This window comes from Colletotrichum jinshuiense, chromosome 5, assembly GCF_051148585.1.
Source record: "Colletotrichum jinshuiense chromosome 5, complete sequence".
Taxonomy (NCBI): domain Eukaryota; kingdom Fungi; phylum Ascomycota; class Sordariomycetes; order Glomerellales; family Glomerellaceae; genus Colletotrichum; species Colletotrichum jinshuiense.
Genome location: NC_139312.1, coordinates 1,939,776 through 1,960,630, shown reverse-complemented (window position 1 = coordinate 1,960,630; position 20,855 = coordinate 1,939,776). Strand labels below are relative to the sequence as shown.

Below are 20,855 nucleotides of genomic sequence, written 5' to 3'. Positions count from 1 at the left end.
CTCCCCGGGGCAGGCCCTCGCCTGTGCCATGTCCAATCTAACCTACCTTGTCGACCGCTACCTACCGCACTCCGTACCCTTCCGCCGCGAGGTACCTCTACCTCTTCAAGAATATCCGCACCCCGGTCCAGAAGAGAACCAACCCTACGCCTCTGCCTCTGTCTCTGTCCCTCTGCTCGGCTCGACCTCACGGTGCCCATGGCCCATGCCCCATGGCCCATGCCCCATGCTTTGAGCCGTACCGCACAGAAACTGCGGAGACCGCAGTACCCCAGTACCTGCACCTGCACCTGCACCTGCACTTGCGCCGGCCGGGGGTGGTGGGCGTGTGGATGGATGGATGGACTTCGACCTGCCTCCTCTTCTTTTCTCACCACCAAAAACAAAACCTTCCCACGCCCGTCTTCTTTCTTTTCTTTCTACCTCTCACGACTCCACCAACCACCTCCAATATTCCACCTAGGACAGCCAAAGAGGCGAGGACGGTAAGTCAGACTTCTTCTACGCTCTCAATGCCTCTTCATCCATCTTCTCGCTCCTCACCTTAAACCGCCTCTCCCCTCATTCCTCCTGCATCTCTGCGCCCGCCCCCTCTTATACGCCAGCTCTAGCTAATGTACCTGCATTAGAAGAGTTGGGTGACTTTTAACCAAGAGAAAGAGAAGCCAAAAAAAAGGACGAAGACGATCTGCCTGCTCTCTCGGTTGTTTGTGTGCAGTGTCTGGTATTCCACCTGCCTGCAGCCTACCTACCTGAGTATACCTTCATACAAACGGCCTTCATAGCCTGTTACTCAGCTCCCGATTTGAAAAAGGGCATTCTCTCGCTTTGCATCGTCACCGTCCTCGGCGCATTCGTGCAACCCGCCCTGCCAACAGAGAAGGACTACCTCGTCCCCTCTTCTGCCAATCGACAAACAGCATCATCATCAGTCAGCTTGCGCTCCCGCCGCACTACACTGCACTCCAAGCTCGACAACAGACAGCAACACAAGCTGCTACGATACACCCTCAGATGCACCGATCATAGAATCCTCTGATTTTTTACGACTGCTTACGACGACCACGACCGTCCTGATCTGTTCCCCTGCCAAACATCTAAAAAGCTCTCGTGCCACGACGACTGTACCATTTCTATCCGGCAGCACCTTCACCGCTCGAAGCACATTGCAATTATTGCGCTGCCAAGCTCTCTCGCGCACTCTTTCCAATTTTGCTTACATCTGGGCTCCTTGGTCAACCAATTCGGCAAAACAACGCTGCAGCAGGACTTGACCCTTCGAACGAGAATTGTTTCTCTTTCCTGAAGTCGGAATTCCTGCACATCTTGTAGTCCCGAGGCTCGCTTGTCGACTCGGACTTCACTGACCCTCTGGTGTTTGGTGGTAGAAACCTTCGGGGCAAAACCGTGAAGCTGGATCTACCGTCGATTTCTCAAGTGCAAACCCGGGGACCGACCGACGTGTCGTACTACAACGCTCACGCAGCTCAGAGACCGTCGTACATGAGCAGCGAGAGAGTGCCGTCTCTGCCACTGCCAACTCCGCACCAGGCGTACTCGTCGGGAACCTCGTCACCCCGGGTCAGCTCTATCGCCTCTGCCTCAAGCTCTCACACCGGTTCGCAGTCGTCCTTCACTTCGGCTGCATCCTCCAACGGCCCAAAGACACCCTCTCCCACGCTGCCCGTGACCACGGCAATTCCTGGATCGTCCAGCCAGCCGATTGGTGGATACGAACATTATCCCGCCATGAATCAACCTGCAGCAGACATGTACTATTCGCAACACATGTCTGCCGGCCAGGCGCCACCTCCTCAAACTGTCACCTCCGGCACCATGTCTTACCACTCCCAGCCCCCACCGTTACAGCCAAGCCATCTGCCTCAGTATGCTCAGCAGACTCCGTATGGCCAGCCGTACGGATATACCAACGGCCTGACTTCCCCACAAAGCGCTCCTCCCGCTGTTAACAACGGAATGGGTGGTCAAAATGTCCTCCCTCTCCCTGGTGTTTCTACGCAGGGTTTCCAGGGGTTTGACACGACTGGCCAGGTAGCACCGCCTGGTATGAAGCCCAGAGTGACTGCAACTTTGTGGGAGGATGAAGGAAGCTTGTGCTTTCAGGTTGAAGCTCGAGGCATTTGCGTCGCGCGCCGCGAGGGTGAGTTCAACCGACGCAATGGCGATTGTCCGACATTGTTGCTGACATTGCATTAGACAATCACATGATCAACGGCACGAAGCTATTGAACGTCGCGGGAATGACCCGTGGCCGACGAGACGGCATTCTGAAGAGTGAGAAAGTGAGACATGTCGTCAAGATTGGCCCCATGCATTTGAAGGGTGTTTGGTGAGTTTTTTATTCCGAGACAAGGCCACACTGGAGCTAACGACAGATAGGATCCCGTTTGAGAGGGCTTTGGACTTCGCAAACAAGGAAAAGATCACCGAGCTGCTGTACCCCCTCTTCGTACACAACATCGGTGCTTTGCTGTACCACCCCACGAACCAGACCCGTACCAACCAAGTCATGGCTGCTGCCGAACGCCGGAAGCAAGAACAGAACCAAATGCGTGGTGCCCCACAGAGCGGTGGTCCAGGGCTGCCCTCTATTCAGCAGCACCACCACCACTCGATGGGTTTGCCCGGACCCCAGCAGTCTCTGCCGTCTCACGTCAACATGGGCCGTCCCACTCTTGACCGGGCTCATACGTTCCCTACGCCGCCTACTAGCGCTTCCAGCGTGATGGGTAGTAGCATGGGCGCTTCGGACAACGGATTCCAATGGGCACAGTCTCAGGGTATGGGTGGTGCTCAGGCTCAGAACCCCATGTCCATCGATACGGGTCTAAGCAATGCCCGCTCAATGCCCGCCACCCCTGCCTCCACGCCGCCAGGCTCGACTATGCAAAACATGCAATCGTACCAGTCAAGCACACAACAATATGACAACTCACGGCCGATGTACAATGCGCCGACTCAGCAGTCCCCGTACCAGGCGACCAACCCGACTTCGCAAGATCGCTCCGTCTACGGCCAAAACGACCCGTATGCCAAGAACGACATGGGCCCCCCATCCGCACGGCCCACGGCCAACGGTGCCCCCCAGGACCAGAAGCCTGCAAATGGCATCATGCATGCTGACCAGAGCGCTCCCCAGCCCGCCGGAGACGAGGAAGCGGAGCACGAGCATGATGGAGAGTATACTCATGACAGCGGCGCCTATGATGCCAACCGTGGTTCTTACAACTACTCTGCGCCTGCTGTTGGGACGCTACCTGCCGAGCACCAGCATCTGTCTCCCGAGATGACAGGTTCGCCAAGTCACCCACCTGCATCCGGCCGTGCAACCCCGCGCACCGCGGCTGCCCCTCAGCCGTACTACTCCCAGCAGGCAGGTTACAGCACACCCCCGCGTGTCGCCCAGCAATCATCCAGCAACCTCTATAATGTAATGAGCAACGACCGCAACTCCGCAGCCGGGCCTGGTAGCAACGATGTCTACACCCCTCAGGCTGACATGGGCTCCATGTCCAATGGCTACCCGTCGCAGATGAACGGCACCGCTGGCATGAAGCGTGGGCGTGACGACGATGACGATCTGCAGCGTCCTTTGAGTGGCGGTGGTATGGATCTGAAGCGCAGAAAAACCCTGATGAACTCGGCAGTTCCTGCGACGGCTTATGATGCCATGCCTCGAGCCCCCCCGGTAATGGCCCAGCAGCCGCAACGAAGATAATGTGGTCCTTCGTCGACATGATTCTTTCTGCCTCTCATCACATGGAGGCGTCGTGACTACATCTGATCTGGTTGGTACGAGGCATGGATCAATCATGAAAATCTGATTTGATGATCTTGAAGCATCCTAGTGAGGCTTCTAGACACTCTTTGCACACCATTTTTCTTACATGTCTTTGTATTCGCGAGACGACTTATCGGCATCGACGATCTCTAGCAGACGACGCTGACGAGTTGACGACTTCTCATTCCCTGTTTTTTAAACGCCCATCATGGCTGTAGATGCTGATGAATGACGCCTTGCATGGAGGAGGACTTAATCCTAAAGACTCGACCATTCTTCTTGTTTCCGGATCTTCGGGGCAACATACACGAAAGAGCATGGGAGGGGTTGGTTATGGCTGGTTGGCCCGTTATGACACTCGGGCGAAGCTGCATGCAAACACCACCTCGGAGGACCGACCATCTACATTATCAACTTTTTGAGTTTTCTTTCCTTTGGCTTCGAATACAGTGTGGGTGGGGGATCATCTGGCACTAGTAAGTGCCAGGATGGGGTAGGATGATGACCTTATGACAACTCTTGTTCCTTTCACAAAAGTGTGAGACGTGTGTTGGAAACTGTCTCTTTAGGTAACGACTTGATGAATGGAAATAAAAAGCTGTTGCTGCTTCAAATAACGGGAAGACGTGACATGTACGCTACTTTCTCCCCCAACCCTGTGACCAGATGCTCCCACAAGTAATCCAAGTAGCAACAGCGTCTTTTAGAAATTGATCGTGAAACAAGGCGGCCATTGAGTGCCAGGCGTATCGGATCAGCTTCACTCGCCTACGACACCGGAACGGGTCCTCAAGCGAAGTCTTGATCGCATTATCAATGCGATTTGACGCCATTCTACGCGAGGCCCCTCCCCATCCAGACGCTTCTTTTGTTCTCTTTCCTCCCTCCAAACCCCCAAAATTATACCCCCCTGACTTTTGCCGTGGTGAAACATCTCTACTCCAACCGTGTCGGCAGTTGCAAATCTGTTATCTGAAGGCGTGACGTGACAGCTCCGCGCACATCTTGTCCGCCGTAGACTCGTAGGGCAGCCGTCACTGGCAATCTCGCGCAAAATAGAAGTTGGGTTTCCAAGGCCATAGAGTGAACACAATATTGCAAGACCCTAATTTGCTTAACTTTGGACCTCTTGATGGCTTAAAGCGCAGAATCGGCGATTTTAGAAGGTGGGTGAGTACTGTGGAATACAAAGATCACTTGAGCATGATTCATACTAACGACTTCAACTTTCCCTGCACAGAGTAGACTGAGCTCCTGAGAGATCCAATATAAATGTACTGAAAATTCTCTCCTCGGTTGATCTCTTAAGTGTAATACACTAGGTTGGACGCTTGAGGACCAAAAGGAAGGTTCATATCGGCTAAACCACGGGCCGCAGCTGGTGTCCCACTTGCGGCGTTCGCCAGCATGTCGTACCTGAAGGCACCTACCCTTTTGCAATGCAAGGAGCGGCTAGTCGTGGTCCACATTGCTTTGAGGTAACCTGTGCGGCTCAACTCAACCCGAAGCTTTCATCTACGACATTTGCATACTCTTATTTGCGGCGCCCTCTATTCGGCCTGACGCAAGACTTTGGGGTGCAGCATTGATACCATAACTGACGATTGCAACATAATTGGGCATAATCTTACGGCGTTGGCGGCAGTCAACCGTCCGTTGACACGCGATCACGACTAGACTCTTTCAACCAACTTTCACAATGGCTACCCCAACCCAGATGAAGCATGCGGCTTCGCAACAGGGCAGGACCCCTTCTCAGATCACCGCAGCGACACCGCCAGTATCGACGCCATTCTCGGCATCTCAAGCACATGCAGCTTTCTCTCCTAGAGGGCCTCGGTCTTCGCCTCAGCAGTTTAAGAAATCGCCGGCGACCTCAACCACACTTATGGGCCATCCCGCTAATGGCGCGTTGAACTTTGACAGCCCTTCTGCCGCTGCCGCGATGGGTGCGCTGGGTATCAGCGGCGGACTGGACATGGGGCTGGATCACGTCGGTGTAGGAGGGTTCGGCAACCTTGGAGGACTGGGCAGCGAGGATGACAAGATCAAGAGACTGGACGCGGTTATTGAGATCCTCGGGGTAAGCTAGAGAGAGGCTTCAGCACTTTGATTGATCAAAAGCTAACTATCTCGCTTGCAGAAGGCGAAAGGCCGAGTCAGCGAAGCCGGCCTCGAGCGACTTACGCTCCGAACAGGTCTTACGAGCATGTGGGACGAGCACAGGTCGCCTGACGGCAGAAAGACAAGAATGCTGGTCATTGCTGGACAGGCTCTGACCATTGATATCGTCCTGAACAACAATATCGTGGAGAATGTCTCACTAGGTTTCCCAGAATCGGGACCAATAGTCACAAGTCATAAGGATCGAGCTGGGAAGATTCTTCTCAGGGACTTGCAGCTTCGCCCTGACCAAAGCCCTTTGACAAAAACCCTGGAGAAATTTTCCGCCAACCTGGAGCGTCTGGCAAGCCTTGACAGGCTTAGCATCATTCCCGGACTCGACTGCCAGGAGGCACTAGCCGGCATCTTCGAAAGCCTCGAGAGGCTTCACAAATGGGAGTTGTCGAAGCTACGGGAAGATGCTACCTGGAGTGGGAAGCCAGACCGGTTTCTTGAGACGACAGTCATGTGCACAAAGAGCGGTCGCCCCATGATGCATACGAGGGATATGGTGGGACTTAGCATTGAGTATTGGACGGAGAGACGCCATGTCATACCTAAAACGCCAGAGACAGTGCGCTACTGCGAGAATATGGAGAAAGTCTGGTCGATACTCATAGGCTGCAAGGCCCTGGATGGCGATATGTTCCCCCCGGTCCGGGTATCAGAGAACTGGATCTCCCAAAAGGTGGAGAAGGCCGAGCCTGGACCCGAGGATCTTCTTGTTGCAGCATCTGGTCCAGCTCTTGACTGGCTGGAGCCGGAGCCTACGACGCTGCCCCAAACTGACGATAACAAGGACTCGGGTATCGACGTGGTGCAGCCGGATGGCACGACGCACAAATACCCGAACGTCAAGTTCGTTGCAACGCTTACCCCTCCAGTGATCGTGCCACAATCGGTATGGAACACACTACACACCCTTACAGGAGCACAGGCCCAGCCCATGCCTCTGCCTACATACACGTTCGACAGCATCTCATTTCCTATACCCGAGGGAAGCAACCATGACGCAAGCGAGCTTAGAGTTATCTCTTGCAAGAGAACTGTCCAAGTCCCGGGCGACGGCAACGCCATTTCGTCGCGAAAGCACAAGAACACGTTGCTCATATACAAACCAGTGTATGGACAGACGGTGACAGAACTTTCGTTCTCGCACCCACGTCAGCTCGTTGCAATGTTGCCCATACTTCGTCAATACGCGCTGATATCAACTTTGCTCGAGAGAAGCTTCGGCTCCGACTTGGCCGGCGAGACTGTACCGGTGATAGACGAATCCATCATCATGAGCGATACGACGACGACGAAAGCTGAGTATGAGAGGTTCATGACCAGGACACACGGCGGTAGTGACCAAGAGCTTACGCTCGACGTGGTACTTACTGTCCACCCTTCGGCTGGGCTCCACGTCGTTTTCCCCTTCCGTGACGCAACGGCCAACGTCGACCTGCAGATCCAGCAGAACGGAGTGGTCCATGTCGTGTCACAAAATATTGTGCCCGACAGCGGCAGCGACGTGGCGGAGACGGACAAGGGCAAACGCAAGCAGCTTGCCCCGCAAGATTTGGGCAAGTTGCTCGAGGTGATGGAGGATCTCTGCTCGTGGGCGGAATGGATCCGCAAAAACCTATCCTAGTTTCTCTTCCGACAATTGGACAAAAAAAAGTGCAAAAAGCATGACGCCGAAATATATCTGGGGATTGTCCTGGTTTTTTTCTTTCTGTATAATTGATACCCAGGGAGCTCCTTTTACGGAACCAACGGCCAGTTGAACCGTCTTTCTTCTTGCAGACAAGGGAAGCAGGCTTGGCACCCTACAAATACGATTTTCGGATGGGCGGGGTTGGAAGGAGGCGATGCAGTTTGGTTCGTTCCGTGGTGGCGTTTGGTTCGATGGCGGAGCTGCGGTTGGCTTGCGGCTGGCTGCCCGACGTCAAGAATAAAAAGGTGAACCCGAACAAAGGGAACCCTGAACCACTTGGTGCAGGATGGTCAAGGGCTCTTCTCTTTTAGTATGGCTACCCGCAATAAGCGGGCTGAAAGAAGAAAGACGGTGTTGATGACGTCTCTAGCCTTTGTGAATTTCCCACATGGCCGGGGTCTTTGACTGTGTCTGATTCCTCGGGCAGGCGACCTTACCGCGATGACGCCTCTCCGGTCCCCGCTGGATTGACTTGCTGCATGCGTGCGTGCTTAGGCGCCGATAATGGGATATGATGTTTGGTCTAGGGACCTGGGTGGTCTGGATGAGCATGGTGCTTTTTAATATTTCAAGTTTATTTTTCCCCCGGGTATGGAGCATTCCCCCCCTCTTACTTCCTTTCCAAGATGAATCAGGTTGTATTGAAGCCACGACCGGGGACAACGAAATTTTGTGATATGTCAATACGCGCAGAAAGAAAGAAAGAAAGAAAAGACTCGTCTGGCGTCTCGGGACACAATGTCGCAAACCACACACCACACACGGGCGGCCCGGGCAAAGATGCAGGAAATAAGAAAACAGATGTTCCGGGAGGACCTCGGGTGGCGGCGGCGCCTGCCTGGGCCGGCGACGGCAACAGGCTACCTAGGTAGTTTGAACCTGCTTTTGCTTTTGTCTCGTGTGGCTCGGTCAATTTTTATTTATTTTTATACTTCGATGATCGGTGACGGGCAAAGGAGCCCGGGACGGCTGGCGCCGGCAATTGATTTTGCGGCGTTGGTTTCTTTTATTGGGGGTGTTTACTTTTCTCTTCAATTTGTTGTCTCTTGCATCCCGCCAGAGTTGTGTGATTCTGTGCATGTCTGTCTAAGACGTCGATGGGATGTTATATTGCAAGAAGCTTTATTTATTTTCTTAACCTGCGCTGCCTTTTCGTCAGTCACTCTCTACGGGAGTCTGTGCAGTGCCTGCGCGGTAGGATCGGGGGCAAGGGGGTCAGAGAGGGTCCAAGGAGGGGGGAGTAATGGAGGCGGGGAGGGGGGACTGGTATCGATAGGAAATTTGTTGATAAGTCAAAAGTCAATAAACAATGGAAATCAACAATCAAACAAACAGAGATCCGTCTAATCTGGAAACGAAATTGGCGGAGACGGGTACGGATATCGCTTGACAGGAGAAAAAATGGGTGGCGGGCTCCGCGCAGGTAAAAAGAGGAGACTGATCTGTGTAGGGGGGCCATCTTTACCCATATTGCCAACAGTCAACAGTACCCTTCTTCAGTGTCCCAGCACTGCCACGGCATCGCAGCCCGGTCATTAAAGACCGACGACATTTCTGGTCTGTGTCCCATTACATGATCGAAATCTGCAAGGCTGCGCCGTACCAGTGATTTGACATGCAAAATGGAAAGTTGGTCCACTTTCCAATCTCAGCTCATCCCATCTTTTTAGTGTAGCGTTCCGGTTCATGTACAATATTGGCGTTACCTTGACCGATACCTTCCTTACGTTGACTTGCATTGCCGTCCCTTGTGATGCGACGACAAGGACGAGTCGTTCCCGTCAGAGCCCCTCCCTCTTCCTCTCTGTCTGCGACAGGACTCCATCGAGGGTCAAAGAGTGTCCGAGCTTTCGAGGCTCGAACGGCGATCCAAGCTCCCCACCAATGTGGGCCAAATAAGAAGCGTACTATGTAGTCTTGTCACGGCGCCCGTTTTATTTTTGACGCAGCCTGTTGAAGAGGCATAGTCGAGGACTGTGAGAATGTGTGTGAGAGAGAGAAAGAGAGAGAGCCACCGTTTCTTTTTCTTATTGGGAATCCCTGTAAGCTCCTACCGCGCCCCAAGTTTTGAACATTTCCCAATGTTTCAAGAGCCACAACACTGATGAGCTGGGGGGGAAAAAGGAGATTTGAGGAAGACGAGGGGTGAGAAGGGGTTTCCGGTTGCCCCGAACTGGAAGACCGGCGAGCTAATTCGTCACTTGATTCTCTTGGAAGACAGACATCTGGCACCTGTAGCCTCTTTGGGGGGGGGCTTTGGGCAGCTTGCGGCGCACGCGAGATAACCAAACCACAGGCATGAAATCGCAATAACAGGCGCAATTAATCGCTAACCCTGTGGTTCCCCGGCGCTGCGGTCGATTGTGTGGAGAGGTGGGATGAGTGACCGACGTGCGTGATGAATGGCCCAGGTAGTTGGGAAGGGAACTGGTGAGGCAAGGTTGATGGCTGTTGGCGGTGGTGATGACGGTGGTGACGACGGCAGTGACCTCAGTCGGCCAAATTGCCCAAGGCAAGGTACCTCAAGGTACTGGAAGGGGGTGGTGGTATTGTTGACGAACTATTTGTTTTGGTGTTTTTTTTTGTTTTGTTTTGGTTCTGGTTGTGGCTTGTCGCGTTTGTTTAGTGGCCTGGCTCCATCGCCCATGGATCAGCCGTCTATCTATTTTGATGATGAGCCCACCTTTTCCCGCTGCCCGACAGTCGCAATTGTGGCCAATGTTTTCCGCGAGGAGCTGCTGCACACGCTGGGAATGACGGCTTAGAAGCTGGAAGAAAGAAGCGTTTCGCTGCGTCCTGATGGGGTAGTGAACAAGTGGCAGTCGAATCGTGGCTTTGAGACCAGGGGCCGCTGACACTGCAGCAGCTACTGCAGTGTGCGACTGTGACTGAATCTGATCGAGGCGGACGGCATGAGGGACAGCGGGATGGAGGTGGGGGGAGGGGCTACACTACAGGCGCCTTTTTTCTCAGGTCAGTGTACACTACACTGCGGATACTTGGACTAGCTAGTAAGTGCGCAAGTCTCGTCTGGTCTTTTTATTGCGTTGTACCATGTGGTGCGAACACCTGCTGCTGCTGCTGCTGCTGCAAGTCGCGCGACGCACAGGACAGGAGAGAAATGGACCCATGCCTTGGCGGCCAGTTGCAGTCTCCAGAGTGAGTGTGTGTTGATCTGCCTCTCTCTTGTTTTGGCCATATTTCTCTCTCATGAAGCCTGGCTGCATGAGACCTCGGACGCGTGGGCGGGACCCTGCAGGCAGAGGGCAGATGCAGCCAATGGCTGTCACTGGCAGACCTCCAAGAGCCCCCCCCCTGGTCCAATCTTGGGGTCCCCTGGCCTGTTTGGATGCCAGACCGTTGGGTTAGTGATGTCAGGGCTGGAAGAGGTCGTGGATCCGTGTTGATCTGGGGTGTTTGATAGCGAAGGACAAAAGACAACAACTCCCAGGTTGGTGATTGACATGAAGGAACAAGACACCTTGCCGCCTCGAGATTCTTCAGTTGAGACCTCTGCATGTCTGAACCCCAGTGATGAGATTTGTTTTTCCCAATCCGGGACCTGCAGCTGCGACAAGGTGGCTTTTGAACAGGCTCCGGTCAGGTCTCACTCTAACAGCGACCCCACTTTGGAGCTCGGGAAGAGCGCGTTATCACGTGAGACGCTAGCTGCCTTGGGAAAGATTGTAAACAACACACGCCACGCGCGCCATCGCGAAAAGCAGCAGCGACTCCATATCCGCACGCACTCTCTCCGTTCCAAAGCACCCAGTCAGGTCTCGCCCTCAACCGCAAAGGTCTCCATTCTGACTACGATCCCCCAGCTCTGAGCGTGCCATTTCTGCCCGCCCGCCCATCTGCCATAGTCTCCGCGCGCGCCCATCCACTTGCGCTGCACTTTCGCACTTACACCCGCACCCACACCCACACCCAACCACCACCACCCACTCACACACAACCCGGCGCACACACTCACCGCGCATCCTTCGCACCCCGAACTCGTTGCGCCTCTCTCTCCCCTATTCTCACCAGTCCTTTCCTTGCCTCGCTGTTTCGTGCGTGCGTGTGTCCGTCACCGTGCTTCCAACTTTTTGGCCCCCCAAGAAAGTTACCTTCAAGGGACTTCGCCACCCGCATCAGACAACTCAGACCCCGTGGAAGGCATACACCATCTTCCATGCGATGACTTGAAAGAGTCGTCTGCCGATCACGAATCGCGACTGAAGGGGAATGGAAATGCAAAGCAAAACGCATGCCTAAACGTTCCTGCTTGACATCCCCAAGTCCTTAGCGCTATGCAATAGATGCACTTGCGCTCCCGCCCCGTCCCTTCTTTCTCTCGACTCGCCCTCCTCCTTCCTGCCTAGGCCTCTTCCTCTTTTCTTTCGGCCATCCTTCTGCAACACCGCGTCCGCCCCCATCACCCTACCGAGAAAGAGGGCGCCCTTCCCGGCTGACCAGGCACCATCGCCTTGCCCACGTGTAACCAGTCCGGAATCTTGGACCCCTAAACACGTCTCATCATCACCTTGGGACCGTCTCCAGAACATCGACGACACATCACCCTGCGCGCCTCAGGAAGCTGTGCTCCCACGGTCAGCATCCCTCCGATCGTCTGCGGAAAGGCCGAACAACACGCGCCACACCCTCGATTTACCTACTGTCCACCACATCACCAGCGAAATAGTATACGACGACGAATACCAGCGACAGGTTGTTTGGAACAAGGATTTGGTTCATTGCATGCAGAGCCTACATCCCATCTTGTCACTCAGCCCTTTGTATTACGACAGCGAAAAGAAATACGACAAAGAAGACGCCATCACCATGTCGTTTTCCAACAGCAGCGGTGGAACGCTCACTGTCCCAAGCCCCACGCACGTCCATCACGTCGACGTGTTGGCATCATCAGTGAGGAGCCTGCGACGGTCCATCTCCCGATCACCCTCAAAGTTCAACATGGCCCGTACAAACTCCCCGAGCTCCGAAAGCTCCCACAGCGGCTCCCACACACCTGTGCAGCAGCAGTCGCCCTGCCGACGATACACCCCAACCCCGACACCTCCCAGCAGCAGTAACCTCGACAACATCTTCGAGCAGCAAATCCAAAGCCAGACACCAGCGGGGCTTCCCCCTTCCATGACTTCGACAACGCCGTTTAGCTCGCCTCCAACCCTCGCAACGCCTTTCCGTCCCAGTGTCCGACTGTCTCTGCGCTCGGCAAAGACCTCCAAAGTGACTGGCAGCCCTTCGAGGCCGGCCACACGACTGCGCATGTCGCCGAAATCCCCCCTCAAGCGCGCTCTAAACGCTACAACAGACTCGGGGGTAAATTCCACCCCTTCCTCATCTTCAAGCTCGGAGGCCTCAGGCCAGGAAAATAACCAGTCTACTGCCCAACAGAGCCCGCACACCCGATCAACCCTCCAAAAATCATCACGTCACAGCCTGCATCTAGACGTATCGGGCCACGCTCAGCAGACGAATATCTTCAAGCATTTGGAAGGCCAGGGCGACTCCCAGGGAGCACCAGGGTCCGGTGCTCTGAAGCGTAGCGACGCCATCATGAATCTGGACCAGGCCTCGCTGGGCAGCCCTGTTGCGAAGCGGCGGAGTTTGCACGGCATCTCGAATTTTAGCCAAAACACATCTGATTTCAACATTTTTGACACCACCAGCAGCACACCAAGCAAGACGAACTTTGACATCCATGACGAAGCGAGTCGCGAGCGTGAGTACGAGCTTTTTGGTTCAAGTGTACTTACTCACCGGGAACCCCTTCCCTCTCCAACCCCACCTCCTGCGGTACCGCGAAGGACTGGATCGCTGCGACGATCAACCCTCCAGCAGAGACAGCATGATCGAAGCTCGTGGGGCCGCAAGTCTGGCGCAAGCCATCTCGCCCAAATGGGCGGCGAGTTTTCGACCCCCAATGTCAAGAACCGGCCACGCCTTTCGATGGACCAGTTTCTCCCCCCTCAGCTTCCTCGTGACAGCCCCTTCTCCTCCAGTGGGCCTCTACCCAATCCCTCTGCTCATCCCGTTGAGCGATCTTCTCACCAGCCTCACCCGCTGTCCAAGACACTGGTGACTTCGACGTCAGGCAATAGCCTCGAGGAGCAGAACAACAGCATGCCTCCTCCCTACGTCTTTGAAAGGCCACGCGCTCCTCTCAACTTTGCCAGATCAATGCCATATGGCTCCACTCGACCATCATTCATGCAGGAAGATGATGCAAACGTCACACCCTTCAAAGCAGCCAAGCCTTGGGCAGGAGCCTTCATGTCTACAGGTCTTGTTTCCAAGGTCAACCGTAACCCAGAGGAGTTCGACAACAAGCTTACGATGCCCGACACCCCCTGCAAGAAGCCTACGAACGGCTTCGCTACTTTCCCACCACCGCCTGGCAGCGTGGTCAAGAAGAGCAACCGCTACTCCTTCGGCGGTATGCCGTCGACCCCTTTCAACGCTCCGGGCGCCCCATCCCGCAGCACATTTGGCAACCCCGGGAAAGGTCTCGGCATCTTTCAGCGAATCGGATCACGTCATGCCCGCCGAGGCAGTGTCTTGAGCTTGGATGAGGATAAGAAATTCTCCCTCGACACAAACTTCAACATCGGCCTCGGCACTGAAAGTGATGCCCCTCCAACCCCCACAAAGCAGGGCCTTACGCCCCAGGGCCTTACGCCCAGCCTGAGCAATCTGAGCGAGCAGAGCATCGAGAGCCCCAGCGCTAAGAGGTCCCTCCCACCTCCCATGTCTGCTGTTCGGCCGATGATATCTAGAGAATCTACTGGTAAGTGTGCCTCTCAGGAGCAGTCCGAAGACAAGAGTGCCAGTGGTCCACTGCCGAGCTCTCGGCTTGGCTCTGCTGCCACTTTTGAAGGCGGACTGTCTCATACCCATTGTCTTTCATTGCCGTCGTTTGGTCGTTCGAGATCCGGAAGAGGGTTCAGCGCTCCCTCGCCATTACGGACTCGACTCTGTGCCGCGACTCTCCATCATCAAAAGGATTTGTTGGCTAAGATAACTCCTCACATTACAGCTAGCCCAGTTGAACAGCGCTCTCCACGAACTCCCTCGACTCATGTGGTTCTACCCGATGCCAGCTGCCTCTCAATTTCAAACCCAACCGAATCTAAGAGCGCAGCTACCCCTGTCACACCATCTGGACGCGACTCCTTCCAGAGCACTACGACACAGCTCATGACTCCTGTCAATGCCGGCCGGGGTGGCAACGCAGATGTCGATGATTCACTTTACTCTCGCTTTGACAAGGTTGAGATGGTCGGCAAAGGCGAATTCTCTTCCGTCTACCGTGTGGTCAAAGCCGGATACTCCCGCGCTTCATTCCTATCTGTTTTTAGTGGAACACCTACGAAGAACCCCCGCGAGAGCCCCGAGCCCGATCGAATTTACGCCGTAAAGAAGGCACGTCGCCAATTCACTGGGCCCAAGGACCGCCTGTCTAAGCTCAGAGAAGTTCATGCGCTTCAGGCCTTGACACACGCAGACCACGTGGTGCACTACGTCGATAGCTGGGAGTTCAACCAGTACCTGTACATCCAGACAGAATACTGCGACGAAGGCACCCTAGACAAGTTCCTCAGCAATGTTGGCCGCAAAGGCAGGCTGGATGACTTCCGTATTTGGAAAGTCATCCACGACATCGGCTTGGTACGTAAAACAGCATGCCCTTCCATGGAGTAAATTACTAACTTCGGAACAGGGTTTGCAAAGCATCCATGAGGCCGGTTTTATCCATCTCGACTTGAAACCGGCGAATATACTCATCACTTTTGAGGGTATCCTCAAGATCGGCGACTTCGGCCTGGCAACTGAGTGGCCAGCTGCCAAAGGTGTTGATGCGGAAGGAGACAGAGAGTACATCGGTCCTGAAATTCTCCGAGGCGATTTCAACAAGCCCGCAGACATCTTCTCTCTCGGCCTGATTACCATTGAGATGGCTGCAAACGTCGTGCTCCCAGACAACGGCCCTACCTGGGTTGCTCTTCGTTCTGGTGATCTTTCCGAAGTTCCTAGCCTGACCTTCAGCGCCACCACCACCACCACTGCGCAGAGAGACGCGGCTGGTGTTCCAACTATGCAGTCACTTGATGACCCGCTCCTAGGTCAAACCAGCGCCCCTGATATCAGCCTCCATTCAGGGGTTGCTCCCGCCAGGGTGAACGTGGTAATGGACGACGAGAGTAGTCCTTTCATCACACGGAAGCGCACCGAATTGAGGTCACCTCCGGACTTCATGAGCGATCCTTTCCACCCCAGCTCTCTTGATCAAATCGTCAGATGGATGATTAGGCCCGAGCCGAGCGAACGACCAACTATCCAACAATTGTTGTCGACTCCCGCGATGACATGGGTCGCCGAACGTCGCAGATCGGCTGCGACCGTCTTTGAAGGTGTCTGGGGACCTAGCGAGTCGACCGCACTCCCCACCTTGATTGACGAAGATACCGAAATGATGGACGTCTAAGCATGATTCCATTTACATTCTAGCCGCCCCGGCGACTTGGAAGTTGTCCGCGACTCTGGATATACGCAGAGTGTGTAGAGACTTCACACACCGTCTGGATTGAATTCTGGCTGGATTGCCGTCGAAGTAGTTGCGGCGAAACTGAATTGGAATTCTGGAGGGCGGCGTTGGAACGTTAGCCTGCGTTTCAGTCTATGATGGCTGATGACTACCGAAGCGTATTTTAATGCGGCGACCTTCGACTTACGACATGACGATGCTACGGTTCAGCCTTATGACCCGTTCAGTAAGGCCTGCTGCGGATATTGTGTTGGTGTCTTTTCTGATTGTACGCTTGGCGATACATCACGATGTCGAAATATTGAACTCGACAAATGACCTTTTTTTTCCAATTTTTTTTTCCAACAACATTCTCGACATACCTATCGATCGGCATTGCTATCAAAGTAACACCGAGAGAATTTGGTTCGAAGAAGAGGATTGAAAGTTAGTCGGCTCGGAGCATGGCTCATTAACTGTTGAGCTCTGCATCTGTCATAGCTCCGGCCGACGCGAGACTTTCGTGTATAGACTATATCTGGGTTCTTTGGGGGTCTGAGATGGCAACGACTCCGCAACAATCTCGGCGTCGAGAACGAAAACAAAAACGGATCCAGGAAAAGGGCTTGTAAAAGGCTCAAGAGACTCGGTTTCAGTATGTCTCTGGGCCAAAAGCATTGTGTGGCAATGGCGGTAATCAGGTCTCCTTTTGAGAACCGTGGTTAAAGTTGCATTTTCCACACGCATCAAATCATGTACATATGGGTAATTCTGTCAGAGTATCGGCTGGCGAATGGAGAAGTGGAGGAAGGGAAAGGGCTTTCTCTTTGTTATTTGTGTGCCTTAGCGCGCACTCGGCCCTGGTTATGGTTGTTTTCATTTGTTTCTTCTCTTGTGAGGAATACTGCATGGTAACCGTATCACGCGGTATTACCCACGGATCAGATAGATCATCTCCTGGCCAGACTGCGCCTGTTCCCTTTGTCACAGGGAGGTTGCGATCTCTTTGGCTCATGATTCCATGACGAAATGGCATGATAGTTATGAACTTTCCATTCAAACCACATTGTTTCGTTCTTTCACATGTGACTTCTGTTTGCTCGCGACTTTGAATTCTTGAGGCGGCCTCCTTTAGCTTAATGCAAACCCCAGTAGCTTGGAGCCAAGTCAGGGGCAAATGTGACTCAGCGCAGACTTGCTGCAAGGAAGGTATCATGATAGGTGGGTAGTTCATCCATAGAGGCCCTTCGATTCGTCTACATAAAAGCGCCGGTCAAGTTTTGCCCGTCCATGGCCGTCCCAATATTCAACGCCTGATTCCTATATCTCTGTATCACGGAATGCCATCCCTCTGCCTCCCCCAAAGGAAAAGAAAACCACTTAAGAGCCCACCGGACCTTGTTTTCGGCGCTAAATTCTCGCTCAGTCCCAATACAAATTTCTTCTCGACATCACGATAGCATTGACCAATTATGCTTCATGCTGAATTCCACTCTATTGTCAATTCATGCCCGAGAAGTGTTGGCCGAGGCAGTTGAGGTCGTCTTAGTCTTCCTCCTCGATGGTTGGTAGACGTCGTTAAAGTTCATGGCGACTCCGAGGAAGCGCATGTCAACGTCAGGTTGGTAGGCGAGATCGCCCAGTAGAATCTGGAGGCGGGAGCGAAACGTGGCACCAAGCTGACGCAGGCGTTCCTGGAGGACGGGGAGCTCGGAGGCGACAGCCGGATTATCTTCCTCTCCATCTAGACCTGGATTAGATAAGTTCTTTTGGTGACGGGCCGCGCGAGTCGAGATGCGCATGACGTCGGCTTCCTGTCTGCGGGTGAAGTCGGAGACGCTCCAGCTGTATAGACCGTCGACCGAGTCGCGATAGCTGAGCATGGTGCGCAAAAGGTCGCCAAGTTGAGATAGGTACGAGGTGCGGTCGTCTTCACCAGTCGCTATATCAGCGTGCCGAACGCTACGCCGCGCGCCCAGGAGGCCCTTATGAGTGATGTCGTTAAGGTAGCGAGTGTGGGCTTTGATGAGATCATCAAGGGTGCAGCCTTCGCGATGAATCCGCTTCTGGAGCTCATTCCAGGACGATTCGATGACTTCGAAAAGAATGTAGTATTGGAGCTGGCCGATGAAGTGGATCATCTCCGCAAGAACACCACGGGTTGATTTCCAAGTCTGGACAACGACTGGATCAGTGTTCTGAAGCACTCCGCGCGAGCCTGTCATGCACTTGCGCCAGGTTGAGGCAAGGGCAAACTCGACACGTTTGATGCGCCAAAGGAAGTTGAAGACCTTGAGATATTGACGATTCCCCCAGTCAGTGACGACAACATCCACTGGAGCGTCGACTTTGTACTCTAGCGTAAAACAATCCCATCCGATATCGCCATGGGACAACTGAAGCATGCGAGCATCGAGGCGGCGGAGAACCTCAGGAGAGTCGTACTGTGCATTGGAACCGCGAATGGCGTGTTCAAGCTGAGCTGTCAGTGTGTGCCGGTACTGAGCGCCCGCAGGGCGATCGAGGTTTGCAGCAAGAGACTCCATGAGAAGGGCAATGAAGTCGCCTTGCCCAAGAAGAATGTAATTTTTGAGGGCTTGAAGATGATCGAACAGGCGGAACTTGTTCGCCATGAGGTCGATAAGACGCTTCATGGTTGTCTTATACGCCTCGTCGATCCAGGCCTCCAGAGTAGCAGTATCACCGTAGCGCAGTTCCTTCGAAGCAGCCTTGGAATAGTCTTCAACCCATTGCGAGTCGCCGCAACTATGCCTGATGAAGTTGAGAGATTTGCCAATAAGAAACACCTTTTGGGCAAAATCTTGGGTAATGATACTAGGGACCATGTCCTTGTCGATTTCGTACTTGTCTTCCCAGACACTGCTACCGCCTGTCTTTGGCTCGTCCGTCTGCTTCGGCTCTTTGACAAAAAACTCGCAGTAAGGATCGAGTAGCTCGCCATCGTAAATCCATCGACGCAAAATGTCGTAAAACGGACGCGTGACGTGTACAAGCAGACGCTCGGCAAACGCTGCAACCATTGGGTCACCATGCGAAGAGGAGAAGCCATGTATGAGGGAGATAAGCTGGCCACCTCGCTTGCTCTCCGATTCTTCGGCAATGAGGCTCATAAGCCTCAGCCCCATCGTAGCTTCCCGCGTCCACACTACACATCGTTTTAGTGTGACCCCCGCCTTCCCTATACCTCCTCTTGGTGCAGACTCCTCCAATGAAGACAATGCCCGACGGATCTGGCCTTCAAGAGTCGCGACAAGGCTGAGGTACGATCGCAGTTCTCCACCTATTGCGGCCCGGATACTTTGTCTGAGCAAACCTTGTGCCGGTGACTTAACAAAGACGTCAAGATGTCGGTACAATAAAGACGGCTCGGCTACAGTATGTAGTAGGGAAATGATTGGAGATGGTAATGTTGGGGGCAATGTGACGGTGTCTGGTTTCGAGAAGGGCAAGGTCGTCGATGATAATCCTTGAAGAGTAAAGGGAAGATCCCGCAAGAGAACCGTCTCGGAGGGTTCTATTTCAGTGTAGTGATCAGCTAAAAGCGTCGACTTCAACGTTACTTGTCGCTTGTTTGCCTCGGACTCGTCCACTTCTATTTCCTTTTCCCTTTCGTCAACCGACTTATTCTTTGGGTGCTTTGGAGGAAGCTTCTTCAATCCTTCAGGGGCGAAGGCATCATTGAACTGTTCCTCTTCTTGCCTTGATATTGGTGTAGAGTTCTTAGATGAACGCTCTCTTTCGTGCTTCCTGAAGGGGTCGCGCTGTGTTTGGGAAGGAGGTTTCGGTGGAGCAAGGGGCAGTGGCTCGTTTGGGTCTGGTGAGTCGGCGAGCTGGTAGAGGAGATAGAGAATAGCCCATTTCTGGCCCAGAACTGGCAGGGAAAGAAGCCGTGTATAGAGGTTCGAGAAGCGTAGCGCTTGAGTTGGGTTACTCTGTATAAGTTTCCGCTTAATCAGGTCTGAGGCGTGGTTGACGTCTGAGGAAATGGCGGGGGACGCGGGGCTGTGTGATGGCTTTGGTCAGCAACAAAGAATGAAGCAGATCAGGAACTTTAAGACTCCTTTGTCTGTCTAGTCTTACCCGTCCAAGATTGACTTCACCAGCTCAAAGCAGTTGTCGTGTCTCTCCTGGGCTGCGGCATCGTCCTCGTGGGGGTCGTTGGGTATCAGGTGTGCGATTAGGCTGTCGACGGCGCCGGCAATGCGATGCTCGCGGTTGGCCGACATGATGGCATTTCTGGGAACTGGCCGCCCTCAAAAACCGAGGGGGAGTTAGACGTGCTGAAGTAGAAGAAGGAATCCGGCTGGAAGGCCCTCGACTCGAGAAAATAACCGCAAGAGGAGCCGTCGTCGTCGCGAATTGCATCGATTTCGTTGGTGTATTTGCTGCAGCACTCCAGTCCGCTAAGAAACGCGCCGGACGCGACTCCCACAGTGTTGCTGGTGCCAGTCCAAGCAGTTTACAGGGAAGCATGGGGAAGTGGTCAAGGCGTCCAATGAAGTACTATGAACTCTCGGTAGCGCGCGTTGAACTTACCTTCCTCAGTACCTGCTACTTGTTCCCCAGGCTCGGTCCCCCCCTGCATTTGTCGTCAGACAGTTCGGCAAAATTTCCATCGACAAAGCCGCGCAGCA

The 20,855-nt window shown here is 53.9% G+C and overlaps 4 protein-coding genes across 4 annotated transcripts; 3 read left to right on the top strand and 1 right to left on the bottom strand.

Annotated features, from left to right (window-relative positions):
* Window positions 1-1,503: 1,503 nt before the first annotated feature.
* Window positions 1,504-3,739, top strand: EsH8_V_000501 (transcription factor; the record flags this gene model as incomplete). The annotated part of the gene is made up of 3 exons (XM_083273017.1): window positions 1,504-2,161; window positions 2,218-2,350; window positions 2,401-3,739. The coding sequence occupies 3 exons, from the start codon at window positions 1,504-1,506 to the stop codon at window positions 3,737-3,739; spliced, it is 2,130 nt and encodes a 709-aa protein (XP_083125732.1).
* Window positions 3,740-5,501: 1,762 nt separating this feature from the next.
* Window positions 5,502-7,601, top strand: EsH8_V_000500 (mediator of RNA polymerase II transcription subunit 1-domain-containing protein; the record flags this gene model as incomplete). The annotated part of the gene is made up of 2 exons (XM_083273016.1): window positions 5,502-5,885; window positions 5,946-7,601. 2 exons carry the CDS (start codon window positions 5,502-5,504, stop codon window positions 7,599-7,601), a joined length of 2,040 nt encoding a protein of 679 aa, XP_083125731.1.
* A 4,809-nt stretch (window positions 7,602-12,410) lies between these two features.
* On the top strand, window positions 12,411-16,161 carry EsH8_V_000499 (tyrosine protein kinase SWE1; the record flags this gene model as incomplete). The annotated part of the gene is made up of 3 exons (XM_083273015.1): window positions 12,411-14,463; window positions 14,713-15,344; window positions 15,397-16,161. 3 exons carry the CDS (start codon window positions 12,411-12,413, stop codon window positions 16,159-16,161), a joined length of 3,450 nt encoding a protein of 1,149 aa, XP_083125730.1.
* A 1,544-nt stretch (window positions 16,162-17,705) lies between these two features.
* Window positions 17,706-20,447, bottom strand: EsH8_V_000498 (Spc98 family-domain-containing protein; the record flags this gene model as incomplete). The annotated part of the gene is made up of 3 exons (XM_083273014.1): window positions 17,706-19,366; window positions 19,535-20,223; window positions 20,302-20,447. 3 exons carry the CDS (start codon window positions 20,445-20,447, stop codon window positions 17,706-17,708), a joined length of 2,496 nt encoding a protein of 831 aa, XP_083125729.1.
* Window positions 20,448-20,855: the final 408 nt, after the last annotated feature.